The sequence below is a fragment of the Sinohyriopsis cumingii genome, chromosome 1 (genome assembly GCF_028554795.1).
Source record: "Sinohyriopsis cumingii isolate HCF-2022 chromosome 1, ASM2855479v2, whole genome shotgun sequence".
NCBI lineage: Eukaryota > Metazoa > Mollusca > Bivalvia > Unionida > Unionidae > Sinohyriopsis > Sinohyriopsis cumingii.
The window spans coordinates 13195465-13208433 of record NC_142961.1 but is presented as its reverse complement, the minus strand read 5'-3'; the positions used below and the strand labels follow the sequence as shown (position 1 = coordinate 13208433).

Genomic DNA, 12969 nt, shown 5'->3' with positions numbered 1-12969 from the left:
TATGGCTTCCAGAGTAAGCCCATATTCCAAATCGTATCAAAATGGGTCAGAAATATGGCTTCCAGAGTAAGCCCATATTCCAAATCATATCAAAATTGGGTCAGAAATATGGCTTCCAGAGTAAGCCCATATTCCAAATCATATCAAAATTGGGTCAAAAATATTGCTTCCAGAGTAAGCCCATATTCCAAATCATACAAAAACTGGGTCAGAAATATGGCTTCCAGAGCAAGCCCATATTCCAAATCATATAAATATTGGGTCAGAAATATAGCTTCCAGAGTGGTACCAAGATCAGCCAAGAAGATAAAGTCATTATTATGCATAGATCTTGCTCATATTGAACTTGTAGGAAATACTGATAAGCCAGTCTTCTGCATTTTATTAAATTGAACCAGAAATGTGACTTTAAGATAGGCATCAAGTGCAGCCAAATCACACGCAAGATCACTTCATTAATATGCATGAATTTTGCTCATTATTAAACTCGTCTAATATCTTAATAATGTAAGCCAACTTTAAAAGTTTATTCAGATCTAATCTCCACTATGGTCTCTAATGTACTAACAAGCTCAGCAAATCAGAAGGAAGATCACCTCATTAATATGCATGAATCTCAATCATCATTAAAGTTTTCCAAGATCTTGATGATACAAGTCCATATTCCAAGTTTGATCAAAATTGGACCAGAAATATAGTGTCCGGAGTGAACACATGTTTAATCAGATTGAAGATCAGCTCATTAATATGCCTGGATCCTTTACATGTCAGTTCATGGTCATGTAAGCATATGCATGGATCCTTCACATGTCAGTTCATGGTCATGTAAGCATATGCATGGATCCTTCACATGTCAGTTCATGGTCATGTAAGCATATATTCCAAGTCTGATAATAACTGGAAAAAAATATGACTTCCAGAGTGGTAACATGCTCAGTCCATTGGATCATTTCGTTAATATGCATGGACTTGTCCAAGTGCTTGAAGATATATGCATATACATGTATCAGCTCCAGAGTGGTAACCATCTCAGTCAATCAAATGCAAGACCATCTCATTAATATAGATGAATCTCTCTACTGAATTTGTCTGAGATCTTGATAATATAAGCATGACGTACAGATGATGGGCAGACCACAAACAACGGAGTAATAAAGGGCATAAGTTTTCTTTGCTGTACAGCTAAAAATTAGTGAGTGCTAAGACTGTCTGTTACAGGTTTTTTAGTACAAAGATTTTTGTGTGAATTGGAACTCAAATGAAATTTTCAAGGTTTAAACAATCTTTATTTCCAAAATGTAAAATATGCATATAGTTTAACATATAAATTACATTGTATATTGATAAATCACTAGAAACAAGAATTTCTTATACAAGTACTTTTCATGATAGAGGCTGACATTAAATTTGTACCAAAATGTATACATAAGTATACTTTTCTCTTCAAGTATAACAAATCATTTTGTGCCACATTGAATAATTTACACTCAGATGAGCAAAGTTTGCTAAATTAATGATCATACCTGAGTTACTCCTGTTTCTGACCTCAAAAGCAAGTTTCATTAAAATTTAATTATATGCACAGTTTTAGAAGTGCTGCAAGTCTTGCCATTTGAAAATAGATGTACTGTAAATCACATGCGTACAATTTTTGTAACATTTGCTCTGTAACTGCATTTGCATATTATTCTTGTGAATAAGTCATACATGATTATTGCAAACAAGAAGTTGCCACTGTTTTGCGTGCAAACACAACAATTACTGAATACATGAAAATCAAATGTAAAATGTAATGATTTTATAGTGCTCGAAAATGGTGTTGCTTCTCTTTCAACAGAGCATGTTGCGTAAATATCTATTAAAAAAAGAGAAATGTAGACTGTTACAAGCATAGTCAATCAGAAAACATAGCATCAAGTGGGTCACAGAAACCCATTTTGCTATCATCGAGTAATGCTTATTAGATTGTATGCCTATATCAAATTTCATGACTGTACAAGCAACAGTGCTTGAGAAAATGCTGACAACTATGACACCATGGGATATACCATAGACTTTCCATATTTTTGTGAATGTAGATTTAAAACGAATTGTTGACACACAGTCTGTAGCATGGACAAAACACCATACTGAAATTTCACCTAGCCTTATTAATCTAACTAGCACAGGCTGTATAGATAGTTCCCGAATGATATCATCAGCAGCTATATTTTTGGTCTGCTGGCAGATTTATCTTTGAGTTTATATGGTATTTGGAAGCTGAAATAGATTAATTGAATCTCAAAACACTTTTTAAAAAAAAATACATATATAAACAGAATGCAAATCAGGCTTTCTGTTAGTATCTATATTTGTGATTTATAATTTGACGTTGCTTCAGTGTGCCTTTTTAAAAATTGTAAATTTTGGTGATTGCATATAGGAGAAACTGCCTGGTTGCCCATCATCCTGGTAAAATGGGCAGAATTTCATCTGCTAGTGACTTTATTGGAAGCATCTACTGGAATGTAACTTGATTATCAAAACTAATAGTGTACAAAATGGTGGTAAATGCTGTTGCTTGATTCCTATAGTTATTTCCCTTGCTAGAACTGCTATTCCCAAGTTCATACGATGGTTAAGCTTTACAAATATTTTAAATATACATAACACGGTTTTCATATTTAGAAGGGAAAAAAAATCTCCCCAAAAAGATCTTTCTTATGCACATTTCTTGATTTACTTTGACAACAAAGGGCATGTACATGTCTATTCTGTAACAAACAACATCTAAAAAGACAAGAAGTGTTTGATTTACTTTGACAACAAAGGGCATGTACATGTCTATTCTGTAACAAACAACATCTAAAAAGACAAGAAGTGTTTCATAATAAAAATTAATGTATTGTATCTGTGGTAAGTATTAATGTTTACCCTTTTTACTTTTAAACATATTTAACAATAAGGATTGTTAATCTTATGATCTGAAATTTGTTGGAATAAGTGTGACTTTTAACACTTATCTGTATCTTGCTTATTCAAGGGTCAGCAATACAATTAAAGGAGGAAAATGCAAAACAAGAATCAACAGCTCAACTAATATAATTCTCATGTTGTGCTGATAAAACTGCATTTGACTTGATGTCTTCAGTATCTCATCTAATACATGTTTTTGAATACAATGTAAGAAATATACACTAAAAGTCCATAATGTACAGTTCACTGTACAATAACCTCTTAATACATGCCAGAAGATCACGAAAATTCAATTTTTTCTTTGATGGGAGAAACAATAACAAGACATTTATTACATTAACTGCAATACAGCATATTTGTCACCCACAATATGAGGTTGTCACAAATCAACCTTATAAAATGGCAAATTGATTCACAAAATTACGTACAGCAATTTTTAGGAATTCATAGTATGTGCATCCTTACGATTAGAATTATATAAATACTTTAGCTGGTACAAGTCAATATTTATATACAATATCAAATATAATTTAGCTTGATAAAATATATTTTTTATTTAAAGCAAACACAACTTGGCTCTTCAGTCAACTTTGAAATGTAAATACCTTATATTCATTTACTTGGTAAGGCATCAAGCATATATGTACAAACACAAAGTAAATCACAATAGATTGTCAACTGTCTGCATGTATTTAGTGGGGCCCCGAGTGGCCGAGTGGTCTAAAGCGTTCTCCGTTACGGATCACTGCCATCTCACCTCTGCGCCGGTTCGAGTCTCAGATTCAGCCAATGTAGGTATGTGAGAAAGCATGCCAGTAGCTTCTCGTGGGTCGGTGGTTCTTTCTGGGGTTTTCCCGGGTTCTTCCTCCACCATTAATACTGGCCGCCATATATAGCCTATCGTGTGCTGAAAAATGGCGTTAAACCCCACAACAACAACAACAACAACAACAACAGCATGTATTTAGTAAGTTCATTGACAAATATCTCTCATAAATGTCAACTATGTGCATGCATGTAATAAATTCACTGACAAATATCACTGATAAATGTCAACAATGTGCATGCATGTAATAAATTCACTGACAAATATCACTGATAAATGTCAACTATGTGCATGTGTGTAATAAATTCATGACAAATATCACTGATAAATGTCAACTATATGCATGCATGTAATAAATTCACTGATAAATATCACTGATAAATGTCAACAATGTGCATGCATGTAATAAATTCACTGACAAATATAACTGATAAATGTCAACAATGTGCATGCATGTAATAAATTCACTGACAAATATCACTGATAAATGTCAACTACGTGCATGTGTGTAATAAATTCATGAAAAATATCACTGATTTTTGAGAAATACAAAAGATAACAAGAGTAAAATGAAGAACACGTCTTTCCTTTGTTTAAATGTCCTTTATGTAGGCACAAGTAGGGCATGGTTGAGTCTGGAAATTATTGTTAATTGTCCTTTATGTAGGCACAAGTAGGGCATGGTTGAGTCTGGAAATTATTGTTAATCATCCTTTATGTAGGCACAAGTAGGGCATGGTTGAGTCTGGAAATTATTGTTAATCGTCCTTTATGTAGGCACAAGTAGGGCATGGTTGAGTCTGGAAATTATTGTTAATCGTCCTTTATGTAGGCACAAATAGGGCATGGTTGAGTCTGGAAATTATTGTTAATCGTTCTTTATGTAGGCACAAGTAGGGTATGGTTGAGTCTGGAAATTATTGTTAATCGTCCTTTATGTAGGCACAAGTAGGGCATGGTTGAGTTTGGAAATTATTGTTAATTGTCCTTTATGTAGGCACAAGTAGGGCATGGTTGAGTCTGGAAATTATTGTCCAACAAGTCTCAATGATCTGGGCCACCAGACAACCTGTGTGCTCTTGAACTAAAAATTAGTCAACACAAAACATTATTTTTCTTATTAGACTTACCACGATCATAACGCAGCTGGTGAACCCTTTAGCTATATTATCTACTTAAAAAAAATAAAAATGAATAACTAGTTTTTATTGTTGTATTCACAATTTCATGGCTTAGACCTTTCAGATACCTTACAGGTAATGTCACTGTGCGAATATTTTTTTACTGCTAGTGTTGGCAGTCACTAGCATGATATTTTAAAGGCATGATATTTTAAAAAAACAAAAGTTATAAAAAGCTTTTAAACATTATGCTGATACAAATGCTCAGAATATTTGAAACTAATATAACTACTGCATTTTATCAAATGACAGAAGATGTTTGATATTTATAAAAACAAGCATTTTATTTATTTTTAAAAAGCAATATTTCGTACATGCATATTCAATATTAGTTATGACACATTAAATGAAGTTTAAAGCAATGTCTAATATTTTGTTTATTGCACTTCTTACAAACAACTCAAATCAATGTCCAAACTCTAATATTTCATTTATTACACTTCTTACAAACAACTCAAATATATATATATATATCTAAAGTTTTCCAAACTTTTTCAGGTAAGTTTGATGGAACATGTTACCAAATGAAGTCTTTTGAGCACAATACTGATATGAACTGCCATCTAGGAGAAGTAGTGATAACAAGATTTTTAAGATGGTTACTGGTGTGGCCATACTGGAAGTCAGATAGGCACCATTTTCATTTACATGTAACTAATTATCATAACATGTCTTTAGGCGAAAACCTCATATTGTAATACCCATTTATTATGGACTAGTGATAACAAGGTTTTCTAGATGGCCACTGTGGTGGTCATATTGGAAATCTGAGCAGCAACATTTTCATTTAGAACCAATTAGACATCATAAGAAGTCTCCTGGTGAAAACCCCATGGCAATATTACTCTTCATTCAAGAGAAGCAGTGATAACTATTTAAAGATGGCTATTGTGGTGGCCAGATTGGCACCATTTTTATTTAGGACCAACTAGATGTCACAAGAAGTCTTTGGGTGAAAACTTGTCAGTATACATTTCCATTCAGGAGAAGTAGTGATAATGAGGGTTTTATGATAACCACTGTGGTAGCCATACCAGATGTCCAAGTAACACCCATTTTCATTTAGGACCAACTAGATGTCATAAGAAGTCTTTTAGTAAAAACCCATACTGATTTGACCACTCACTCAGGAGGAATAGAAAGAACAATAATGTCAAGATGATTACTGTGGCAGCCATATTGGATGTCCAAGTGGCACCATTTTCATTTAGGACCAACTAGACCATGGGATGAATGTGTGTCAAGTTTCATGATAATCGTCAATTAAGTTTAGGAGGAGTAGTTTAAAATAAACCTGGTGCTAATGGATGGATGTATGCTGGACAACATACCTTATTATAAACTCTTCTGATCTATGACCAGTAGAGCTAAAATCAAACACCAGGAACTCCATAAGCTTAATAGTGCAAAATACAATGTTCCAGATGAGAGAAAATAGCTGATCTGCCTCTCATGTAACTTCCATCAATCACACAAAATTATTATTTTGCTTTTTTCTCAAGGATAATGCTACTGAAATAGTCCAACAAATGAAGCTGAGGAATTATGTCTCCATTACTGTGTTTGACTTAACATTGTTCTTTTCATACTAAACACAGTAAGGTATAACAACTGACTGATTTTCTTGCAATCAGTAGAACATCACACAAACTTAAATGCAAATAAAACAACTGAGATCCATGGCTTTTGATAAAGTGATGGTAAAGGGATCAATTTTCCAGCTCAACATTTTTTTAACACAAAGTAAAAACATGAACAGATTCTGAATGAAAATTGATACATTAAACGATTTTTTATGCTCTGAAAAGCAGACACAGAATTCAAAATAATCAGTTTCATCATGTTTTACAGTATATGTACTATGATGATTACAAAATTTCTTGGCATCACCAAGTTGCTAGGTTCACAAAAATAGTTTCCATATGTTGCAATGACAGTAAATAACTTGTGATTAACCAATGTATAAATCCAGTGAAAAAGACAACATTTTAGGAAATATAAAAAACATAATGGGTAAAATAAATTGAAAGACAGAATAATGCCATTTTTGTTTGCATCAACTATAATGGGAAGGTGTAATAATCAATTTCAACCTTGCAACCTTTTATTTTTTCTTTAATCACTAAAAATTTTATTAAATCACTACAAGACACAAAATACCGTATTCTGCAAAAATCAAAGCTGACATTATATTTGAATGTAAGAAGACAGATAGGTTCAACCTTTGTAATTAAGATTTTGTAAAACTATAAAATATTAAAAAATCAGTTTCAAGGTCACAGCCAGCTGCAAGTACAGTGATTAGTTCAGTGAGACAAGGTCTTTAGACAAACAGGATTTGACTTGCATTAGCTAGTAAGGCATTATTTATGCTTTAGGTTTCAGATGACATAATGAATTGAAATTAAAGTGCAACCTATTCAAAATTGTATTTCATAGCCATTTTCATTTAAATTAAGCATTTATTAAGTTTTAAATTTAGCTATGACAAAGGATTTATGCAGAGTAAGTGTGATTTTTAAAAGCAATTGTTTTGTTTTACTCCTGTAATGGAGATATAGGTCTAATGTTAATCCCTGAAACAGTAAACCATATAAGATATTTTGAAATTCATAAGTCTGGATCAGTCATTTTTATATTCAACCATTATGTTCAATCATGCCAATTTCTGAAGTTTATAGCAAGGTAATTTCCAATTTCTCTCCTCTCATACATACATAAACATATGTATACACATAAACAGAATGAAATTTATTAATGTAACACTTGTATATATTTCTGATAAAGATTGCTGATGTCTCTTAAAACAAACCTATTAAATTTGTCTGGACATAAAATAATGTGTCTGCTGATCTGTAATTTCAATTCTCTGTATATTGGCCTGACAAATAATTATAGTTGGAAAGTTATCACACAATATATAATAAAGAAAACAAAAATAGCATCATTTTGTCCTCCAAAATTGCATGCCCAAGATGCCTTGAGAATTAAGTAAAAGATTAATTTCCCCATCTTTTAATCTGATCAACAAATTGTACATATTTGATTAAATCATCTAACAGCCAAGTACTTTTCATGAAATAAAACTATATAAGTAAAAGAAACTGAAATAACTAGATATTTTTATACATAAAGAGACTTTGATGGCAAGCATACAGGTCAAACTCAATTTTCAATATGAAAAATATTTAGCTGAAAAGTGGAAATAAAGAGATCAACCTCAACTCAACAATCATTGACTAGAAATACATCACTTTGATTATTAACCTGCTCCACCCATAAAGCCTAGAAAATCTGAATAAATTGGGTAATCTTCTACATTACTGTTTTTATCAAATTCCCCACCCCCAGCTTACTACTATATATGCTTACTTGTAAGTCAGGTCCAACTGTAAACAACATACACCCTGATCTGCCGTCAGATACTGTGCTGGCAGATCTGGGTCTATGCAGTATGTTCTGCTGATTAGTCCTAAAATAACTGCATAGACCCAGGGCACATTATGTGATGGAAATCTGGGTCTATGCAGTATGTTATCAGAACTGTCTTAAAAGACAGTATAGATGTTAGTAAGTGAGTACATCTTGGATGATGACTAGATACTCAATATACAGAGAACAATCAATTCTTTCACTTAAAAAATAATAAGAATGGTGTACAATACCAATTACTTCTGACAAATGGAATCAAGCATCTAACATCTACATTTAAATGAAAGGAAAATCTGTAGACAAATTAAAAATACACATATAGGTACATATACAATTTTAGATAGCAAATGTATTCATTTCATCTCTTTTTCCATCAAATATTGATTTTCACTAACACATCTGCTTCAAATTAAAATGCAAAACCTTTACCTTGTGATCACACAAAATGTATTCACACAAATGTTTTAAAAAAAACATAATACAGCTGTAGTGATTTAAGAGAATTTCATGTTGAGATTAGCCTCAGTTCTATGAAAACCTGTATTATAATAAAACTTTGACAAAAAATAAAAGGTGTTTCAGGAGGTTATGTTCTACTGACTTTGTTTCGCCAAACTAACTGCAGGTTTTACATTTATAGCAATTAAAAATATTTGGAAATAAAGTATTCCCCCCAAAAAATGCAAAGCTTTATTTGATACATCACTAAAAATAAGTGGGTTGGAAAATCCAAATGTCACCAGAACATAAAGCATTATCAGTTGTAGTTCCATATTTCAAACAGGATGATAAAATTGTATGAATCTATGGGCACATATATCAATGAGATTGACAATTTTGTTTGTTCTATTTAAATCAGGATGATGTAAAGCTGCTTATGACACTACATGAAATGTACAAAATTAAAATAAAATATAGCCATAAAATAAAAACAGTTTGTGTCTTTGTGACACACAGGAGGAGATGAAGAATATATATCAGGCAATTCTCTGCTAAATATTTGGTTAAAAAAATCTGTATACTGGTGTTAATATTGAATTAAATGTAACTGTACTCAATTGAAACAATTATTACATTAAAACCATTGGGTAGTTCTGCATACACTAACATTTTTCTGAGTAATCAATTTTAATCAATTAAAAGATAATAAGTTTAAGGAATTGACAAACGAAGTGTATCCTGATTACTGCATAAGCAATGCATTTAATCCAGGTATATCCTGATTACTGAATAAGCAATGCCATTTAATCCAGGTGTATCCTGATTACTGCATAAGCAATGCCATTTAATCCCGGTGTATCCTGATTACTGCATAAGTATTGCCATTTAAACAAGGTGTATAATGATTACTGCATAAGCAGTCATTTAAACAAGGTGTATAATGATTACTGCATAAGCAATGCTGTTTAAACTAGGTGTATCCTGATTAATGAATAAGCAATGTCATTTAAACAATGTGTATAATGATTACTGCATAAACAATGCTGTTTAAACAAGGTGTATCCTGATTACTGTATAAGCAATGCCTTTTAGTGAGATCTCAGCTTCAGAGTAATATTATTAAAGTATAATACTACAACTATATAAAGATACATTGTTGTTGTTAGAGGGTTTAACACCATTTTTCAGCACAAGATAGGCTATACATGGTGGCCAGTATAAATGGTGGAGGAAGAACCCGGGAAAACCACCAAAGGAACCACCGACCCACGAAAAGCTACTAGCAAGCTTTCTCACATACCCACATTGGCCGAGCCCGAGACTCAAACCCATGCAGACAGAGGTGAGATGGCAGTAATCTGTAACAGTTAGCACTTCAGACCACTTGGCCACTAAGGCCCCATGAAGATACGATACACCATGCTAGCTTTATCCAAGGCAGGATTCTAAAACACACCTTTTCAGCTGTAAGTCTAGCATTCTAACCACTGAGCCACTGTGACTCCTCACCTTCATATGTTTCGTATGCACCTGAACTTTATAATCTTTATGTGCTGAGTGCCTATTTTTATTTGAGTAAGATTTTTGAAGTTTTACAGTTGCAAAAAGGAGAAGGCTTCTATGATCAAGTCATTTGAGTGATATCAAGCATTCAATTGATTCATGTTTGGATTATTGTGATTTTAATGCATTGTTTGATTGAATCTGTAACCAAAATAAAAGAGATTCTAAGAAATAGCATGATACCCTCTTTTTGTTGAACACATCATTTTATTGGTGTGTTTGGATGGAATTACTGACATGTACATGGATAAGTTCTGACATGGAGGGCAAGACAAAAAGAGACTTGAACAAAACTTTGAAAATTATAAATTACCTGCGGCTCTTAAAAATTAAAATTACATTTATAATTTTAATGAAAAAGTATAAAAATGTAGCAAGTATCTTAATTATGATAACAGCAGAGAAAAGTGAAGAAGATTCAAAGTATATTACCTGAATAAGCAAGAATATCCATCTTGATTTAAGTAACTAAGTCAGATAAAGCTGAACAAATTATTTTTGGTAAAAGGATTTCTTCATCCATTTAATTCATTGTAAACTGTTCCAAATACTCTTTTACTTTGAATTTATAAATTACACATAATGAACAACCACTTAGTACAATATAATTCATATGATTAATATTGGAACTATATTTAGGTCACATTTTTGTACAACTCGGCAAAGTAAATTCATTTTCTATGTCCTGGCTACTATGTTCAACAGGAAGATGTCATCGCCAGTCTTCACATTCCATGGGAAACAATTCAACTTTAGCACAATAGATTGCTTCTGTGTTACCTCCCTTGAAATATTGAATTATTCATGCTCTAAATCTTTACAACACTCTTTTTCTCCTCTAAGTATACAGGTGTTATGTCCTTGGGTTTCAGATCTCTATAAGAAGTAAAGAACAAATGTATGAAATATTCAGCTTCAAAAAAATGCCCATTATCTAATTATCTAAACCATTCACTCATCTGAACTAAAGGTTACATTCACCATTGATTGGGAGCCTTCATACACTTTCATCATATAATCATTGTGTTATTGTATTGATATCGCTCATTGGTAATAAATATTTCTGATACAGGCTATTTTATTATAGAATCTTTCTTGCGCTAACTAGCTTTACAGTGCTGGTGTTCCATCAAATCCACAATCAATCAACCATCAATCAATCAATCAATCAATCATGAACTAAAGGAATGTTCTTCCAAACCACAGTATGATATTCAACTTACTGTCATATTTCCATATGATCATTTTTTGAGCAAATATTGCAGTGAAAGTGCCATTAAAAGCCAAACTAGCACCAAATTATCATTTATTTTCGCAAAAATCCATGTTTTTGAAAGTCATGGTAATCTGAATTTTAATATCACATGAAATTATTAAACTCATACACTCACTAAATCTACAGACTTGATAGACACAGAGACATATATACAAACACACACACACACACACACACATACATTGATAGACAAAGCTTGAGTGTGTATATATATATATTTTACATTCTTTGAAATGTAAGTGTCTGCTACTTGTCCATGTGAATTCGCTACCTTATTTGCTGGCCTTTAAGTTGATTCAGGGTATAAGTTGAGGCCAATTCAATAAATCAAATTGAGACAAATTTTCAATCCTTTATCAATATATAAATCGATGCTGAGTTTAAGATGAAGCCAGATCAATAACTTGGCTTTGTATATTTTACTTCTTTCCACATATCATCACAAATTTTATCCTATGTACAGTAACCTTTCAGGTCAGGATCATTAAATGTAACTAAAACTACCTAATTTGTTTCACATGAAGTATTTTAAATGCATTAAGTACTTTTAACTACATGTAATGATGGAGACCTTAAAATGTATAGAATTATAGATACGATAAAATTTGTGATGCTGTGTGGAATTAAACTATATAGTAACTTACGGTTTCATAAATATTAAAGATGTGACTGTATACTATTTCAGATTACGAGCATACAGGAAACTGGATCATTAGTGCTAAAATGCATTTTCCACAGTTCTTTTTGAAGAGAGAGAGAGAGAGAGAGAGAGAGAGAGAGAGAGAGAGAGAGAGAAGTATTCCATCACATTTTTCTTCTTGCACCTTGTGGTCAAAATAAAATATTATAGCCTGATGACAGAGAGAGAGAGAGAGAGAGAGAGAGAGAGAGAGATAGAGAGATTTCAGCTCTTCATGATTTGTTTACCTTACTGCCCCTGTTTAGCTCAAGATGTTGTCAAAGAGAGTTTAATAAATGAAATAGTAGATGCAAATCATGAAAATACATACCATACTTTTTCAGAGTTTAAATATTCACAGTATTATATCCTTATAAACTCCATTTAGGTTAAATCCCAAGAATTACCATTTAGCATGATGTCTAATTTTCTTTGGAAGTACAACAACCTCTCCATTCCCAACAAATAAGATTATTTTTTTTAAGTGCATGTACTCCTCCTGTTCTTAGGCGGCAATTGTTTTTGATCTTTGCTCATACTTTAAATTGCTGACAGTTCTATTGGCAAGTTCAAAAAATGTCACTGGTTGAGAAATTTACTTGAATAACCAGCATTT

The 12969-nt window shown here is 32.3% G+C and overlaps 1 protein-coding gene across 1 annotated transcript in view; it reads right to left on the bottom strand.

The window, feature by feature from the left end:
- Positions 1-1264: 1264 nt before the first annotated feature.
- Positions 1265-12969, bottom strand: part of LOC149806429 (protein O-linked-mannose beta-1,2-N-acetylglucosaminyltransferase 1-like) — a 139280-nt gene continuing 127575 nt past the window's right edge. Inside the window, exon 21 of the mRNA XM_089953156.1 lies at positions 1265-11274. Coding sequence (XP_089809282.1) covers positions 11208-11274 — 67 coding nt within the window. The 3' untranslated portion in view covers positions 1265-11207. The remainder of the gene's footprint in view (positions 11275-12969) is intronic.